Source organism: Osmerus eperlanus, chromosome 18 (assembly GCF_963692335.1).
Source record: "Osmerus eperlanus chromosome 18, fOsmEpe2.1, whole genome shotgun sequence".
In the NCBI taxonomy this organism is placed as follows: Eukaryota; Metazoa; Chordata; class Actinopteri; order Osmeriformes; family Osmeridae; genus Osmerus; species Osmerus eperlanus.
The window spans coordinates 4,265,338-4,284,485 of NC_085035.1; the positions used below are offsets into that span (position 1 = coordinate 4,265,338).

At 44.5% G+C, this 19,148-nt stretch overlaps 2 protein-coding genes across 3 annotated transcripts; both read left to right on the forward strand.

Moving 5' to 3' along the window:
- The first annotated feature begins 471 nt into the window (after positions 1-471).
- LOC134038466 (calsenilin-like) lies at positions 472-10,641 on the forward strand. 2 transcript variants are annotated; one of them, XM_062483835.1, is made up of 9 exons: positions 472-615; positions 3,548-3,722; positions 8,049-8,173; positions 8,464-8,533; positions 8,795-8,865; positions 9,002-9,109; positions 9,264-9,368; positions 9,475-9,537; positions 10,147-10,641. In XM_062483835.1, the coding sequence occupies exons 1-9, from the start codon at positions 610-612 to the stop codon at positions 10,192-10,194; spliced, it is 771 nt and encodes a 256-aa protein (XP_062339819.1). In that variant the 5' UTR covers positions 472-609; the 3' UTR covers positions 10,195-10,641. The 2 variants fall into 2 exon arrangements, with proteins under 2 accessions (XP_062339819.1, XP_062339820.1); XM_062483836.1 differs by lacking the exons at positions 472-615; positions 3,548-3,722 and adding an exon at positions 6,011-7,360.
- Positions 10,642-11,455: 814 nt separating this feature from the next.
- Positions 11,456-18,473, forward strand: LOC134039074 (sodium- and chloride-dependent GABA transporter 1-like). The gene is made up of 14 exons (XM_062484823.1): positions 11,456-11,597; positions 12,423-12,557; positions 12,931-13,138; positions 13,229-13,361; positions 13,572-13,706; positions 14,006-14,109; positions 14,206-14,330; positions 14,678-14,790; positions 14,877-15,017; positions 15,171-15,267; positions 15,364-15,464; positions 15,585-15,755; positions 15,926-15,974; positions 18,094-18,473. Exons 1-14 carry the CDS (start codon positions 11,456-11,458, stop codon positions 18,471-18,473), a joined length of 2,034 nt encoding a protein of 677 aa, XP_062340807.1.
- The last annotated feature ends 675 nt before the right edge of the window (positions 18,474-19,148 follow it).

Genomic DNA, 19,148 nt, shown 5'->3' on the forward strand with positions numbered 1-19,148 from the left:
CTAGCTCAACCGCTGTTATCAGTGGAGCAGTGCTGTGGAGTCTTAAAGGACTGGCAAAAGCAATTCTCGTCAGTTAGAGGACGCCCGAACGTGGGGTTGACAAGCTGGAGAGTGAATGCTAACAACCCGTTTCGGACTGGGTCTCCTGGAGTGGTGATACATGAAAGGCAGTCAGTGTACTGTAACCACCGTGAAGCGTCTCTTCCAGTAGACACTCAAGGTACAAGGCTTGTTCTGCATACAAGATACACATTTTAAGGGCACGCTGTCCTCAACTTACACGTCAAGTTTGTTTATGTAAGTGTTAGCATGTGGACGAAGCCATGTGCGCGATCAGGACCATGGACAGCGAGCCAGTAGACTTGTAAATCATGAAATATTCTCGCTCGCTCTCTCTCTCTCTCTCTCTCTCTTTATCTCCCTCTCTCTCTCTCTCTCTCTCTCTCTCTCTCTCTTGCTCTCTGTCTCGCTCTCCTTTTCTCATCATCGCTGATAAGGCGTCTGTGTATTTTCCAGGGTTGCGGCTAAAAGATATCATCAAACTTAAAGTGCGCACCACAAAACGAGCGTCTCAGAGCGTTTAACTCAAGTACCAATTGCCTTGACACCATGCAGGTAGGTTGAATAATATCTACTTTTGGTGACTGCAGTAGTATAGTCGAGATCGTTTTTTTTTTTAAAGAACTGACTTATTTGTTGGTGTTTAAGATCAAGTTCATATCCTGTCAGTAATGTGGGATTGTCTCATTGATATCATGTTGTCATTGAAGTAACTGACCGTTATGTTTTGACAGTTTATCGTATAACAATTTCTATTTGATCACCGGAATTACAGTTGTTATACAGTTTTGACAAATCCGGGTTAAACCGTTTCCTGGAGATGCTCTGTATGTTTACATGTTTGCGTTAAAGGCTAATTGGGAATTGGACAATGACGGATTATCTCCTGTGCTTTGAGGAAAGCACCTCACACGCACACGCATTTTCACTCGTTGTCTTCCAAACCCATTCAATTGCATCAGTTTACTTGACAACTAGACCTTTTCATGAATCCAAGTTATCAGATGTAAAGTGACGTAATGGAGGACGACTGCCATCACAGGATGTTGACGGTTAAAAATACGTTTGGAATGGTAGGATTGATTGGATGAATAACGGTTGGATGAGAAGTCATGCAAGTGTCCGTTTGGAGTTCATCTTACAGGGCCAGCTACTTCCTGCAATAATGTGGATGTGGCATGAAAAGACCACACACAACCACAGGCTCATAGAGCACTCTGTTCTTTGGTGTGCTGTCTTTCCCTGGTCTTCCTCTGGGTACTATTAAGTTTTTATAAAAGACTTGTGGTGTCTACTTTCAACTGCTCCTCTCATCCGCACCATGTCACAAAACACTCATGGGACTCAAATATAAGGAGTTTGCTGAGTAGAGTGTGTGAGTAAGATACAGACACACACAGGCCTACTGTAACTTACTCTGTTGTTTTTTTAAGTATTGCGTTCTGAAACCAGAACAAAAAGCCTGTGTATGGAAATCCCTCTGAGACTGGCCATCTCTCATTCCTTTGCACAAACAGTTTTGGAGACCGTCGACCCAAACGCACCGACAACATTACACTCTCCGTGTTACAGTATGTAAGTCCACCTGACTGCTCTTCCTCTGGTTGTATGTACTGCTTTTGAGTCATGGAGAGAGAGAGAGAGAGTGCCACACTGCCTGCCTCTCTCTCTCTGTGTGGCATTAATCAGTGGAGTCACAGATGCTCTAATCAGTCAACCATGATGAGCATGGCTCTGCCATGTTTGTCATGTGAACCACTCTACAACCCTTTCGGGCAACTAAAGAATTTCTAAATGTGGCGTAAAAAAGGTTATGTAATGAAAAGCTTCTTTTTTTTCTCCACACAAAGCAACTGTAAAAGGAACGACACATAATTGAATACGGTATGGTACAGGACATGTTCTTAGAGGAAATTGTGTTTGAGTCAGTGGAAAAAGCAAGGAGATCAAAAGGTAATGCAATCTGACTGAAAATGAATTATTCATTAATCAGTTCATCGAGGCAAATTCAACTATTTTTTTTCTGTGCCCCCCTGTTGTGAAAACAGTTTTAGAAATGTGCATCTTATGAATTTCCCATGGGGGTCCTATATTAAGTGTTGTGTGTGTGTGTGTGTGTGTGTGTGTGTGTGAGAGAGAGAGAGAGAGAGAGAGAGAGAGAGAGAGAGAGAGAGAGAGAGTGAAAGAGAGAGAGTGAAAGAGAGAGAGAGAGTATGAGAGAGAGAGAGAGAGAGAGAGTAGGATGACAATTCCAGGATAAATGTAGAGGTTCAGTTCCACAGCACACAAAACTCTACAAGCCAGTGTAACATTGGTTTGCATTCACCTCAGGGATAGGTCCCAACATTCTTTTTTATCTTTGAATTTTTCAGGGGATATCCCCATTACTGTCATGTACAGTAGGTGCATTTATACTGGTGAACAGTTTTTTATGGACTGCCTCATTTCCAGTCTCCATGTGCAGGAGGACAGTAGAGGAATGCTGTGTCTGTCCTGCCCCTCCCCCCCCCCCCCCCCCCACACACACACATGGAGAGACATTTACATTTTCAAGGATCAGAAGTGCAAAGTTCCATTGTTATGGAATGGTCTGTATTTACCAGTCACATCATTGAAGGGGTTTTACAGTATGTGACCACCAGTGAATGTCTTCCCGTTGTCGGATCACGGGGTGGGTGCAGTTCTAAGATGATACAGCCTGCCACCGCACACAGTGCTGTGTCGCCATGTTAATAATGCAAGATTGTAAATGTCAGCTCCCAAAGTCTTCTGCTCTTGAGTTACCACGTCCTAAAGGGTGCTACTGGCACTGTGTGGATTACAATAGGAACTGAGGACAACAGCACAGATGCAAATGTCATTTATAGTTTGCTTTGAGCATGGGCCGACCCTGCCTCGTTTCGGATGTATCGATTCTGGGCATCGAGGGTGTTTCTGTGTGTGTGTGTGTGTGTCTTGTATCTGTCCCGGTGTTTAACACAGGGCCACTGAGACAATCCATGCAGTGGCAGCTGACTCTGTTCTTTTATTGATGCAGTTTGAAAGAGAGTGAATTATTAAGTGTGTTTCTCAACGCTCCGCGTGCCCCGGCTTCCTTTCATATTCAAATAAGGAAGGAGGCGGGAGCCGGGGGATCTCTCCCTCCATGCCCCACTCCTTCTTGCTTCAAACACTGCAACAATAACAAGACCCACAGCCCCCCCCCCCCCCCCCCCCAAAAAAAACAAACAAAAAAAAAACACACGCCTTCATCTCCGTGGCACCCACAGAAACGCACGGGCGGAGGTGGCCCTTGTGGTGTCTGTCCGTCCACAGGCCTCACCAATCCCAGCCCTTCCAATCGGCACGTCGGCTATGTCGGCTATGTCCGTTGTCACCTCTGCGGCGCGCTGCTTTTTCTTTTAAAGCCGGGCTGCCTTCTCGGAGAGCTGGGGGCGTTCGATAGTTTCTGTCACGTGAACGTGGTTCCTCGCTCTCTCCCCTCCAGGCTGACGGGAAGGGGCTGGACAGGGGCCTGCTGCCCGACGCCAACGGGAAGGAGCCCAGCCCGGCGGGGCAGAGGGAGGGGGCCAAGTGGCAGAAGCCGCGGATCACCCGGAAGTCTCTGATGAAGTGTTGTCTCGTCAAGTGGATCATCGCCAGCACGGCGACCCAGGACCCAGGTACGGGGGGGTCCCCGAGGCCGCGTGGGGCGACGAGCACGGGCTACGTCGCCGCTGGGAAACACGTGTGCGAGGGCTGTGGGAGGAGAGAGAAGCCAAGGCAGAGAGGAGAAGGAGCAGAAGGGGAGACGACAGGACAGACGCTTCCAATCCCCTGTATTATTGGAATTCATTAATTTTAATGATTCCTCCGTCCTATAGAACTATATTTAAAACTCCCATCTTCTCATTCCTCCCTTTGGCCCGTGGACTGCTTACAACAACGGGCGCTCCTCCTCTTTGTCTCCCGGTGCCACTTTAGCTTCCAGCCGATCTATCTATCAATAGACCTCTTTTCTTCCCTTTCTTGTTCGTTTTGGCTCCCCCTTTTGTCCCAGCGAATCGATCATTTCACAGGCTAGTTATGTTTGCTAAGCTGTTGGTCTATTCCCTCTCTCTCTCTCTCTCTCTCTCTCTCTCTCTCTCTCTCTCTCTCTCTCTCTTTCTCTCTCTCTCTTTTTCCCACATGACATATTGTTTTTTGAACTATCAGTGAGCGTTCATTTGGGAGGCTTGGGGGTCAATGTAAATCAAATCTATCTCAGGCAGAAGGAATGTGGGCAGAGGTTTAAATAAGATTACAGTGACTCATAGCCTCTTGAAACTTTCCCGATTGCTGGAAATCAGTTTAATATCCATGTGAATTTTTACGTATGTGGACCTCTTTTATGCAGCCATATGAAAAAGCAGACACATTTGTCGGATGTACTAGGGAGGGAGTCAGGTGGCTGAGCGGTTAGGGAATCGGGCCAGTTCGATTCCCGGCCATGCAAAATGACGTTGTGTCCTTGGGCAAGGCAATTCACCCTACTTGCCTCGGGGGAATGTCCCTGTACTTACTGTAAGTCGCTCTGGATAAGAGCGTTTGCTAAATGTAAATGTACTAAATCAGAAAATCTAGTTGTGCTCCCTTAAAGCTTTACGAATAGCACGGCCACTCTATGTAGTTGAAGAGACTTGGAAGGCCAGCGTGGGCCGTCATACACCCTGCATGGCCTCATTTTCCCTGCTTGTCTAAATTATTGACAGTATCTCGCCGTGCGTGCTTTAGACGGGGTTCAACGTGTGCATGCAAGCGAGGAGCACAGAGGCCCTCTCAATCTCCGCGGCCGCTGCTGCCGCGTTAATCCTGAAATCTCCCTCTCGGTCTCCGCTGCAGCATCTGCCGTGTTAATCCTGAAATCTCCCTCTCTGCTCTGCTTCAACTCTCCAGCCCTCCCACCAATCCCACCTCAGAGAGAACTGAGGGGGCAGTGCAACGTTTAGGCCGCCGATTAGAAACTGTTATTAGAAAAGCATTTTTTTTTCCTCATTCGGATCAGTCTGGTACACGCATGGCTCTGGGCTGAGAGACTGATTGTGAACCGGTTTTTGGTTGACCTACGGACAAGTGCGCAGATTACCGTTCTGTTTGTGTGAGTGAGGTGTGTCTGCGTGCGTGAGTGTGTGTGGGTGGGTGCGTGTGTGTGTGCCTCACCATGGTTGAAGCCGTAACGTGCATGGATTGCCATCTGCTGGGTGATACTGAACATAACATAACAGTTCTTGATATGCACGCCAAGTGAAGGTCTCCTCCTCGTGGTCTCCGCATCAAAACACACATACAGCAGACAGTGTCTGTAAATGATGATAACGTACATACACGTCATATATTTACATTTAGTCATTTAGCAAATGCTCTTATCCAGAGCGACTTACAGTGAGTACAGGGACATACCCCCAAAGCAAGTAGGGTGAAGTGCCTTGGCCAAGGACACAACATAATTTAGCACGGCCGAGAATCGAACCGGGAACCGGCAACCGTCTGATTAATAGCCAGATTCTCTAACCACTCAGCCATCTGACTCCCTGACTCTAGTGCTTCTATTATATATCAGGCATATTATTGCATATATTACGCCATGTATTGATCACAGATCAGAACATCAGAAAGGTTGTATGAATACAGTAAACTGTCCTGAAGTATTAGAGCAACGGAAGAATGAGAGAATGACAGATCACAGGATGGTCTTGAAGTAATGGGGGGGGGGGTTCTATATGACATAGGCTTACACAGTGATCCTTAATGCACCCATTATTGCTCTTATTAAAATTTTATCATGAGATCGGATTAGACACACACCCAAATTTCCCGCATCGGAGTCTTTTAAGTCAGTGAGTTGATGCTACGTGGTCAGCATTTTGGGAGCTGGGGAATTTTGCTGTTGCATCCCGTGTTTTGACCCCCTCGGACCTCCTGGAGGTGTTGAGCGGGGTCTCACTCACAGTGGGAACTGGACACATCGGAGGCATGCAAGGTAATCCATGATCCTAATGTAACAGCACTTTTAGAAGCAAGATCTCATAACACTTATCTCAGGCCACAGATCATTTGACCGGACCTCACCACTCCCTGAAAGAGTGCATATTCAAGTACTCCTATCAACTACCCCCCCCCTTTCCTTCTCACTTAAACTTACGCCATTAAGATGTGCACTCTCAGCAGTTGCAAACTGTCAGAGCATTCTTTCCTGATCCTTCCATCTTCCAACAACAGATCAAAGACTCAGGTCAAAACAAGGAAGTATTGGGTAGGTTAGAAGATCATCGAGTCAGATATAGGTTGGATGAGGTTGGATATAGGTTGGATTCTAGATAAAAATCTGTTCGCTGACACTTATTCAACTCAATTCAACTGACGGCAGGTCTACCAGAGCAGCCTGAATGAGACAGGCAGCGCCATGCAGGGCAGGGCAGGGCAAGGCAGACTCCCTCGCGCTAAGTGCTGGTCATATTCCACCCCATCAGGAAGATGTGGATCAATGCCTGGTTTACAGCTTTACAGCACATTCTTGTAATGACTGGCCAAACAAGGAAACCTTCTTGCCATCAATTAGAAACTATTAGTAAAAAAAAAAAAAAAACGACATCGATCCCATCAGGCTTTGGGCTACGACCCCCCTTTTGTCTCTTTCTCTCTGTGTCTGTCTCACTTGTTCATGAAGCTGTTCATGGAGAACACCCCCGACTGATTTAGGCTTCACAGGCTCTGGAGAGACCCGCAGTACACGGACAGACAGCTTTCACTGGACCAACTGTAGCTGAAGGGGGGAATGTGGTCATGAGGTCTTCTCCATGGTTTTTGGAACGTAGCGCACAAACCACATCGACAGAATGAAGAACGGGCTGGACTAAGAAGGAATATGATGAGCGCAGATCTGTTTTGATGAGGCTATGACGCGAGTGGATTACTTAGATGGTTTTAATGCTCATTATTTGAACTACAACTTGGCCGGTGGAACTCGTGCCATTGGGGACAGAGAGATGAAGGGTGTCACGTGCAAGTGTCTGAACACAGACGTGTTGTTTCCTGGCGTCTCTCTATTACTGTAGTTGGATATTTGTGCGGGGAAGCACCAGGGAATTGTTGTTATGTCGTCGTAAAAGCATTCAAATGCTAAGGGCTTGTCAATTAGTTGCATAGCAAAGGAGTACGCTCCACTGATGTCAGTCAGAGCGGGTGATGGATGGCATGGAAGTGATAGCTTTTGCTGTTGTCATCGCTCTGTTTTATGTGGTTCTCAAGCAGTTTGGCATATGGGAACCCCTGTCATTGGACGGTAAGAGACAGGGGCAGAAAACGTGCTGTGTCTGGCCTTCTTTAGATTTGGGCAAGCCTGCAGAGATCTCTTCCTATTAGAAATCTCTTGTATGCATTCAAGAATGAGAAACGTTTGGAACTTATACACTGTAACTGCCTCTTTCAAACTGACTGTATATGTTTGTCTTTTCTCTTATGTTTCCCCCATATCCTTCTACAATCTCCCCTCTGTCCTTCACCACATCATTTTTCAATTTTTTTGATACGTAAGATGGTAAGCGCACACAATAGTAACTCCCTCTTATTTTTTGCTTCAACCAGTTTTGGGGGGTATTTCACTCGTATCATTTTCCTGCACAGCACCTGTATTTGTTTGCCTTGTTCTTTCGTAGTCTTGCAGCCTCCACTCTTCCTCCTCTGAGCTTCCCTTGCACTTTCACCTGTGTACCCTTTCTCTGCCTGCCCGCTGTTTTCTTCGCCATCTCTGTCCGCGTCTTTTCTCGACCCATTCCCTCCCTGCAACTCCTCAATCCCCCCCACACAATGTACCGACCGACTTTGCCGCGCATCCTCACGCCGCACTTCGGTATCCCTCTCACGCTCTCCTCGTTCTTCTCTGCCTTTCGCTTCCCACTTTCTTCCTTCTTTCTGCGTTGCCCTCCTTTCCTTTTCTCTCGCTTTCTCTCCAATCTGTCCCTCTCTATCAGAAAGTGGGGACAGTGATCTGGAGCTGTCTGCCGTCCGTCACCAGCCCGAGGGCTTGGAGCAGCTGCAGGCCCAGACCAAGTTCACCCGGAAGGAGCTTCAGTCACTTTACAGAGGCTTCAAAAACGTGTGGTTGGGCTCATGGGATCAGGGTGGGGCGGAGGATTAGTTGAACTTAACAACTGTGATGTAACACAGCTATCCAAATGGGAAATACGTTTTTTTCATTTGGTGGAAATACTCTGTCGAGTAATTTTACGCCTGTTTGATACTCCATTGGCAGATGTGTTGACATACCATTATAATCAGCCAAAACAGCAGCTTTTGAATTCTAGTGTTCTGTACATTCTAGTAACCTGTCGGTTTGGTTTGGCTTCACACCGAGACCTAAGGGCTGCCTTGTTTCCCTCTATGCAGGAATGTCCAAGTGGCTTGGTGGATGAGGAAACGTTCAAGACTATCTACTCTCAATTCTTCCCTCAGGGAGGTAAGTGTGTGATGCAAACTCAGCAGAGGAGATGGCAAAGTAGCAGACATTGCTACTGATCAATCCCCCAGAGTCAAACATTCACTTGTACAAACTTTGAAAGCCATTTACAGTTTAGTCAGATAGTTACTAATTTACACATCCCTGACCCTACGTCTCTTGCATGGTCAACCTTGGTACTGTTTAGAGAAAGTGTATGCATATGAATCTGTAGTTATATATAGCTAAACATTATATATTATTTTTGTTACTGCTCCACAGATGCCACCACATACGCACATTTTCTGTTCAATGCTTTTGACTCGGACAGAAATGGCTCTATACGTTTTGAGGTAAGCCGAGCATGGGGTCCATAACTACTGCTAATTCTTGTCAAATGTATGTAATCAGTCCTAATAACGTGTTTGATATGAGCTAACCTGAGGCAGGTATTACAGCAACGCTGAGTTTTTAAACCTTCTTTTGAAGGACTTTGTGATTGGGTTGTCAGTGCTACTAAGAGGGTCTGTGACAGAAAAACTGCGCTGGGCTTTCAACCTGTACGATATCAACAAAGATGGCTACGTCACTAAAGAGGTACAGTGACATACAGTCCTTCTATGGTGCCATGACTACATGGCACCATAGTGCTACATTTTCATATTCTGCAGCATTACACAAAACGGCCAATCGTGTGCTGACACTCATGTACGCGATTTAAGAATCTGCAAGTGTTTTGTTTCTTTTTCAGGAGATGCTGGCCATTATGACATCCATTTATGACATGATGGGCAGATACACGTCCCCCAGTGTACGAGATGATGACCCCGTGGAGCACGTCGAGAAGTTCTTTCAGGTACACGTGTCTAGATTCCAGTGGACATGCTCCACTTTTGACAATGCTGTGACAGTGGGGGACTTGTTTTGAGGCCATACTGACGTGCTGTTTTGACCTCTTCAAGAAAATGGACCGTAACCGAGACGGGGTGGTGACCATCGACGAGTTTATTGAGACATGTCAAAAGGTAAACACGTCTTGTGTCGCCATTTTGTAAAGTGATACTATCAGTGGGTACAATCTCAGACTTCCCTGTTTTGCTGTCAAACCGCACAATGTGACCTTGTAGGTTAAGACGTATTCGATAACACCCAATTGCTGTGAAAGTACCAAGTCAATGAAGGGAATAGTGAAGTGCGCGTTCAAGACAAAATCAACGTATTTATTACATATGTAAGGTGCAGGTGTCTGATACGCTCAAGTTGAGTATCTCAGAAGACTGGACAAAGAATACAGAAAAGGAGGGCAGTTAAATAGTAGCACAATATGAGAGGTTTTACTCCCTTAAGAATGTTAGGGGGTGACATCAACACAGCCTTCGCAAGCACAGACAGAAGACGCTGCATTCATTGTGCTAGATAGTGTTTGTTTAAGCTTTAGATAGGGCTCCTAGAAATGGCCCTGACGTTCCATGTTCTCATGAGCTAATATAGAAGGGCATGGTTCAGACGATGTTTTTGATATTTTTCATACCTCTTCATAAGTTATAGTATCAGCTGTTAACAGCGCTATTATGATCTTCCCTTAAAACCAACGTGGCATCGACTGTTGCATCCCATCTGTCTTCCTTCTCCAGGATGAAAACATCATGGCTTCCATGCAGCTTTTCGAGAACGTCATCTAGGATCAGCTTAGCCCAACCGTTGACCCTGAATGAATCTGACCGTGTCCCCATGACCTCGAATTGCTTCCAATGTCGTGAGCCTGCTTGCACTGGACTCCGCATTTTGTTTGATAGGATGGAGGACTGTGAGGTTGACAGGATAGAATGGTGAATGCCTTTATAGTCATTGCACATAACAACGACATTCAATAATAGCCAGCGGAATATTCACTAAAATACTATTGTACATGTGTCCTATGGGCTGTTTTGTTTCACGTGGTAAAAAGTGTTAGTTCCACATGGTAAAAAATGATCATGATACAGTTCTTCCTCTTCACTGGGGACATTAAGGAATAACAAAAGGGGAATGGTTGTGTTCATGACTACTGTACTACTATTGTAGAACTTGCATGTTTGCCTGAAACTTTTGTAAATTGTGCACATATCAATACAATGGAATGCACGTGTGATTGTGGTTGATTACCCTGAAACAGCTGTATCTTATGTTCTTCACGTGAACATTGGTGGAGGATGCAGAGCGGAAGTGAGGTGGTGCTTGGCAGAGTTCGAGCTCTGATTGGTGAGCGGACAGGCGAGGCAGACAGGCACGGAATGTAAATGAAAAGATTCATAGCAGCATGTAAGCCTGCACCAAATAAAGTTGAAACTGATTCTTGCATAAACTGTGCGAACGGAGATTAGTGGCACAAACAGTGACCGTCAAACAAACGCACGGAGACAGGAAGCGCAAAGGCACCTTAGGGTCCGCTTCGGAGTAGGCCTACCTTTTAATGCTCCTGTCAAAATTAAAGGTGAGACCGGTGTTGTGTTGAAAATTGCCCCGCTGCCAGAATCTAACCCCCTACCTAGAAATTAGGGCAATATTACGTTTCAAAGTTTTTGCAAATCTTTCATAAGTAACAAAAGAACATCATTATTTAGGCTATAGCCGTTCGATCGTATTAAAAACACATTAAAAAAGAGCCAGGTGAACGCGATTTAAGACATGTTTAAACACTGCAGAATGTACTCAACGCCCTCAAAAAACACATAAAAACACGAACAAGATAAACAAGTTACAGATAGATGCTTTAAACCAATTAGCAAGGGGTGGGGGCTCAAACTGTCTTGAGTTCTGACACTGTTCTCACATCATAGCTAACCTGCTCCTGCTCTTAAAAGTTGCACAAGTTTGACCGATCTGCAGCAGTAAAATCGTGTAGATTGCCAAGTAAGCTTAATATAAATATCCAATTGCCTACATCGTGCAATAGATTCAAGAATGAAGCAATTGGTGGATAATGGACTGACAGTAAGAGATACATGGGCAAATCAAATCGAGTTTATCCTAGCATCAGTGGGCTATGCCGTTGGACTTGGAAATGTCTGGAGATTTCCATATGTGTGCTTTAGGGGTGGTGGAGGTAAGTTGAAAAAATACATCAAAATCTTAACTGTCAACAATTTGCTTGTACTGCATTTTCATTGCACTGTGCCTAGGTAGATAACTTTAGCCTAGAGACAGTTCCTTGACACTAACCACCAACATATTTGTAATGTATTACAGACACCAAGTGTCTGATCCAAGTACAGAATTTTTAATGAATGAACAGTTTCTACAGAACTAGACCAGTAATCCAGAGTCGTGATCAGAAACAGGCGGGGGTTAGTTCAGGTTTCACAGGTACGGGTAAAGAATAGGCGATGGGGGTCAGGAACAGGAACACACAGCAGTGAAAGGAAGTAGTGAAAGTAAAGCGAGGGGTGTTTCCAAAAGTTCGGTCCATTACCACTAGCATGACTTCCATTTTTTAGAATAATCCCTGAGAAATAAAACCAAGGCCGTAGCCATGGAGTCAACATTGACGGGGACGAAATCTGCTGGGGTCTGAGGGTCCCCCCCCTGAATTTTCTTTACGTTTATTTATGAATATGATTACATTTTTTATGATAATTTCGGACAACGTGCGTGGTTGCATGTCGTAGCATAGCACATTTATATTTTATTCATGTTTTTATATCAATATATTGGGGGGGACATTTTGACCAGATTTGAATATTGGGGGGGATGTGTAGCTATATATTATGATTATGGCCCTGAATAAAACCTTTCCAAATGTCTGATGGACACAGGTCATGACTCAACACTCACCAACTAAAATGTCTAACTTAGTTGAAGAGACATGTAAATGTTTTCCAGCGATGTTTACATATTTAATGTACCCCCCCCCCCCCCCCCCCCCCTCCAGGAGCCTTTCTCATTCCATACGTCACTGTGATGTGTCTCTGTGTTGTTCCATTGGTGTTCATGGAATTCACTCTGGGCCAATATACAAGAACAGGCCCTGTGCAAGCTTTGCATAAAGCCTGCCCTTTGATGAAAGGTATGGAAACATTTGAAAGCATTTCAGAAGACATTGGCATGCTCTTTATCCTCTGCAAGAAATTAGGAAAATGCTCATAATTGTGACAAATATCTTCAGATGCATGTGGTATACGACAGTAGAATGAATCACAATATAAAGGTAAGTCAGATGTATTCTACATTACATTGAGTCATTTAACAGACGCTCTTATCCAGAGCGACTTACAGTAAGTACCGGGACATTCCCACCGAGACAAGTAGGGGGCAAGTAGTGTCTTTCCCAAGGACACAACGTCAATTTGCACAGCCGGGAATCAAACCAGGAACCTTCTGATTCATCGCCCGATTCCCTAACCGCTCAGCCATCTGACCCTTTCTGTTATTACATGCAGGAGTGGGGGTGGCATCTGTGGTGTTGTCCTTCATCATATGCACTTATAACAACACCGTCCTGACCTGGGCCTTGTACTACCTTTTCAACTCATTTCGAGCTACGCTGCCTTGGCAGCTCTGCAACAACACGTGGAACGTTCCGGAGAACTGCTCTAGTTCCATTGGGAACTCCACACACCTACAGTCAGCCACACAGCAGTTCTTTGAGTAAGCCCAAATCACAGGCTCAGTCTTATTGAGCCAATGCGGTTATATTCTCTGTACACTTCACTAAAGGATTTTAACTTGACCATCCAGCCATAGGCTTCTGGAGATCACTGAGGGAATAGAGCGTGTGGGCAGCTTGAGATGGGAACTGTTTGGTGTTCTTTTGTTGGTGTGGCTCATCATCTATCTCTGCATCTTCAAAGGAGTTAAATCCACCGGCAAGGTCAGAACCAGAGATTACTCACATCCATGTCGTAACAGTTTAAACAATTCAAAGGATGAGTAGTGCTGATATATCATCTACTGGCAGTACTGCATGCCTTTTCGAAAATACCCTAATAGCATGTTCAAGTTTTAATACTATGCTTTGTGAGCTTCTATGTCTCTGTACGATCTGTCCATCACCAATATTTCTTTGTGAATGTCCACACAGGTAGTATACTTCACAACATTGTTTCCATACATCGTCCTCTTAGCGCTGCTGATCAACAACATCCGACTGCCAGGAGCCGTGGATGGCATCGTCTTCTATTTGACCCCTAAGTGGCACAAACTGGTCGACGTCCAAGTGGGTGGAGAAGAACACTTAAAGTTACGACTTTGCAGAAGTGCAAAGTTTGCATAGTAATGGAAGGAGTCAAGTGGCTGACCGGTTAGGGAATCGGCCTAGTAATCTGAAGGTTGCCAGTTCGATTCCCGGCCGTGTCAAATTATGTTGTGTCCTTGGGCAAGGCACTTCACCCTACTTGCCTCGGGGAGAATGTCCCTGTATTTACTGTAAGTCGCTCTGGATAAGAGCGTCAGCTAAATGACTAAATGTAAATGTAATGTCTTTGTTAGCTCACTAACCCTGGGTTGTTCAAACAGGTCTGGATTGATGCCACTGCTCAGGTCTTCTACTCTATTGGGGTGGGTCTGGGTGTCATGGTTTCCTTGGCCAGCCATAACAAATTCAACAACAACATGCTCAGGTATGGAATAGAATGTGATTTTGTTAAGTGATACTGCCCAAACTCCTAGTCATCACGAAGACAACAAATGTAATTATATTTTGTGTTCCTCCGCAGGGATGCAATTGTCGTCTCCTTGGCAAATTCTGCAACCAGTATTTTTGCAGGTTTCGTCATGTTTTCTGGCATCGGATACATTTCTCATGTACATCAACTTGACGTGGAAAAACTGGCAGTTGGAGGTAATTGGCAAGTTAGATTGAAAGTCAAGTCAAATTTATTTATAAAGCACATTTAAAAACAACTTATGTCGACCAAAGTGCTGTACAGTCAAAACATATAACCAGCTAGATATATTTAGGACTTGACAAACATAAACAAAAATTCCTACCCAATTGCAGACTCGAATGCTAAAGAAAAAGGATAGGTCTTAAGGTTGGATTTGTGTGAACTGATTCCAATCAATGTAACATAAGTGATGTCTTAAGTCCTCTTCAGTTGTGTATGTGAAAGCAAACACTAAAGTAGGGGTACTCTGTTCTTAGTTTTACAATGTAAGACTTCGGTGTAATGTTTGCTTTTGTCCCAGGGCCTGGTTTGGTGTTTGTGGTTTACCCTGAGATCTTCTCCACGATGCCTGTGGCCCAAATGTGGGCATTCTTCTTCTTCCTCATGCTGATGAGCTTGGGCCTGGATAGTCAGGTACAAGAACATACACACATGTAAACACACACAAACACATCGACAAACACTTGATCTGAATGACTTAGATTGCTGCTGTTTTGTAGTTTGGACACATGGAGCTCTTGGTGACTTGCACGATGGACACCTTTGGGCCTAAGATTCTGTCCGTGCTAAGGAAAAGGGAATTGGTAGCTTTATCCCTCTGCATCTTTACATGTCTCCTTGGCCTACCCTACATTATGCAGGTGTGTATAAGTACTGCATACCCACATTCAGCTTTATCTGTGGTTGACTTTCTGTTGCGTGATGCCATCATTCAATGTCATGGGCTGTACAGTACATGTATGTGATTACTTAGTGTTGGAAGCACTGATCTAGCTTTCTATCTATCTATACAGGGTGGAGTCTACATCTTCCAGCTGATTGACTATGCTGTCGGAATATCACTCCTATTAATCTCTTTATGTGAGGTTATAGCCATCTGTTGGATATTCGGTAAGCATTCACATGAATAGACTTTGTGAAAATTGCTCTCTCTTCATCTAGATGGTCACATGTTCTTGAGCAATTTGCTTCTGAACAATTTTGCAGGAGTTCCACGGCTTACTGTTATGGTAAAGAGGATTCTGGGTAAGCCCCCAAATATCTTTTTTAAGGCCTGCTGGTTGGTGGCGTCGCCTCTGTTGATTATGGTAGGTACCTACTAAATGGAACATACTCGTGTTCTCACAATCGCTGACCTTTTGTTACACTACAGCACAGCTGATTCACGATCTCATTATATCTTGTTTACCAATTTGCTCCATCGGCAGATTATCTTGGTTACGAGCATGGCTCAGCATGCTCCTCTTCGTTATGGAAAGACTTACCGCTTCCCAGGATGGGCAGAGAGTGTGACGTGGATCATCACTTTCCTGTCCGTGATGTGGATCCCTGTAGGAGCGGTGCATGAGCTGCTCTCTAGGAAAGGAACATTCATGGGTGTAAGGAGAGCAATCCTTCGCGAAACCAAATTTCATTGAAGGATTTCCTTTTTTACATTTCAAAAGTAAACAATCAAATACATAGAAAGATTGACTTTGATATCGGTGGATAAGACCGGATAAGAATCTTTCCGTTGTGTTACAAATGCACTCCCTCTCTCCTGATGTAGAGACTGAAGGCATCCATGATTCCCAAACTGAATCTGGAGGAGAAGTCGCGTTTGTTTGTTGGTGGAGAAACATGCCAGGGCATAGGATTATCTGAACCTTGTCCATCTGAGATCAACCCACTAAATGACAAAAGCCTGACCATGACATGATATATGTGTGTGTCTTGTTATATATATGACCTGTATTCCCTCTGTGAGTAGCCATATGACAATTCTGCATACAGATTTGTGTTCTTAATAAAAATCGGTTTATGGTGGTTACTGTATTATCAATATCAATGTCTTTGCAAGGATTCAACTCCATACATGCCCAGCCATTCCCAAGTCTTCCCATGCCCTCAGCCGGTTCTCAAGACCATTTCTCACTCACCTTGACAATGTCTCAAGATTTAAAGCTGTCTGGACATTACATTTACATTTATATATACAGTATATATATATATTAATATTAAGTTTTTTAATTTGTTATTAGTGTTTGTACATTTTTATTTGTACATATTTCCTGGGATACTTACAGTAAATCTGTGAAAGAACTTTCAACCAAGCACACCACAGTGAACTGATCCATCTCTTATGTCCACTAGGTGTTCCAGTTCCCTAGGATAAAATAGTGGACAGTTACACAAGAAGTGTGCAGAAACATAAGTGCAGCAAGGCACACAAACAACTGTTTTCACCATGATTAGGTTCAAGAATATCGAACATTCATAGATGTAACAGAATAAGCGCATAAATCTACCATTGTCTGCATGCATTAAGTAAAGATAATTAATCGGCCAAGAAGGGGTTGGTAGTGTGGTTGTCAGCAGAATATTAGATGTAATAGATAACAAATGTAATGTATTTATATGTTCACATTTTAGCCTGTAAAACGCAATGTTTCGTGTTTCACACACCTTTAATATAGCTTATTTGCAACAGCACATAGATCTTTGTCACCATGGCAACTGCAAGGATGAGTGTGGGGGAGAGAACTCTGGTGAGAAAATGTAGAGCAACAGTCAACTGTGATAGCGATGTGAAGATCACCAGCTGCTTTGTGGAAACACGATTAGAATTGCATAGACATATGAAACATAAATGCAGACATTGTAATGATGGAAAAATCAGGAAGCAAAGGACAAAATGGGTGAGAACAACAAAACTACCATCAGCATAAATCATTCAAGCCACTGTAAGGGTCTTGGGCCAATAGGAATGCTAGGATGATTTGTGTAGGGAGGAGCAATTGGCTCTATAAGGCTGATGACTGGATGCTGCGAGAAAAGTGACAGTTGAGTGTGGTAACCATTGGAAACCACCTGCTGTTAACTGAACGAAGACAGACCTGAACAGAAGAGGTCTCCCTCTCTGTGACTGTAATAAGGTAGGTAATAATAAGGCATCACTGCATTTATACTTTCACTGTAATCTTTTTTGCATTTGTTGTTATCATTTGGAGGCATAGAAACTGTGTTCTGTGGATGACATATTTATCTAGTAAATATGTACATGTATTAAGTCATGGAAATCACTGATTCTAGGAAGGTTATCATTTCAGAAGGGTACTAATTATAGGCATTCTATTTTGGCATCAAGAACAGTGTGTGCTTTGCTAGATGGAGATGCGTATCCCAACCTGTTGATTTTGTTTGGACGAATGGATTCAGTGTCACACATTGCTGGTGTGGATGCATGCAGCAAGTTCTAGATTTGACATTCTAGTCAATGCGTTTTGTTGTTTTGGAGTTGGCGCGTGATGTGTTCCGTGCGTGGTTTTGAAGGGCAACAGGGCATGTGATTGACTATAATCCCAGTCTGAATAGGAGAGATTATCGTCGACTCTTGACTGCCCCTGTTGAATTGGTTTCATCAGCCATTGTAAATTAGGCTGATCTGTAATACTTGTCACCACCATGCTTCCTTTGGCCTGATTCAAAACAACCCCAATTCAAAACAACTATGCTGGCTTGTTCATTCACTCTCTTTTTCTTGATACTATACTTCGATTATGATATTTGTTTTCTTTCTTAGCTGTCCATATCTTTTAAATCAACAGAAATGCTAACCTAATAATGCAGATAACACAAAACATATTTTTGTTGTGCAGGACTCTCCAGTCATGATTAGCCAGCAGAAGCTTTTCATCCTATGGACGTGGATGCTGATCGTGGCGACCTTATGCCCAGGTGTCCAGCCCAGACGCGGGGGTGGGGGCGGGTTCAAGGGGCGAGGGAAGGGTGTGGGTCTGGGAGGCAAAGCTCCCCCTTCCCAGAGCCGTGGCTCCTCCAAGCAGGGGTTGAAGCTGGCCGGCGCCGCCGCGGCCGGAGCCCTGGGAGGAGCTGCCATTGGCTACGGGCTGGGATCCCTCGGTAGGCCAGGACATGGTTACGGGCGTGGCTATGGTACTGACTCCGATGACTACTACCCTGAGGGCCAGGGCTTTCACAACCAGTCTGACTGGCGCCTGTACAGAAGTGCTTCCGATCCTGCACCCAAGAGCAACGTTGTCGCCACGCTGGGATCTGCGCTGCTTCTCTGTCTAGGCGGCTGGACGAGGGCTATCTAGTCACACCCCGTTCTGAGGGAAACTCGGCTGATTCCCGCTTCCGAGTGGCCTGATTCGGAAATAAAAGGTTACTTAGAACCGATCGGTCTTGCCGTTCTTGGGTATCAGGATTCTTAATTGGATAATAGCACCATCTGAAGCCCCACTGGTACTGTTGTAAACCTCTGGGACCTCATTAGCAGGGTGTGGTTGGGTTATGTTATCGTGAATGTGTGTGATGATGTGTGATTATAGAGGGGGAGAGGCCTGGGTAATGTTCAGCTGCCTTTACTTTAATGGGTGGAAAGAGCTAACAGGAATAGTGCATTGCTCATGTGCATCTCCTTTGCTGTGGATGTTACTGTTAAAGAACATTCATCTTAGTGTAACTGTGTAGGCAAGGAAAGTCCTCAAATGTTGGTGGACACTGTAACGCACTGGGTTTGAGGAACTTCAATTTACAAAGATGCCTTTGTTGATGACGGGAAATAGTTTGAAATATGTTTGAAAAATAAATGCCTGTACAGGGTCTTTGTATTCATCTTAGTGTGACTGGAGGCAAGAAAAGTAATAGAATTACTGTTGATGGACACTATCACACACTGGGTTTCAAGAACTTCAGTTTTCAAAGATGCCTTTGTTGATGACAGGAAATAGTTTGAAATATGTCAGAAAAATAGATGCCTGTACAGGGTC

Bases quoted from the DNA above. Each gene is read 5' to 3' on its own strand.
- LOC134038466 (XM_062483835.1), top strand. The intron at 3,723-8,048 runs GTACGGGGGGGT...CCTCTCTATCAG, and splicing joins CACGGCGACCCAGGACCCAG to AAAGTGGGGACAGTGATCTG. The intron at 9,369-9,474 runs GTACACGTGTCT...GACCTCTTCAAG, and splicing joins ACGTCGAGAAGTTCTTTCAG to AAAATGGACCGTAACCGAGA.
- LOC134039074 (XM_062484823.1), top strand. From the start codon at position 11,456: ATGAAGCAATTGGTGGATAATGGACTGACAGTAAGAGATACATGGGCA. The intron at 14,110-14,205 runs GTATGGAATAGA...GTTCCTCCGCAG, and splicing joins TTCAACAACAACATGCTCAG to GGATGCAATTGTCGTCTCCT. The intron at 15,756-15,925 runs GTAAGGAGAGCA...CTCCTGATGTAG, and splicing joins GGAAAGGAACATTCATGGGT to AGACTGAAGGCATCCATGAT.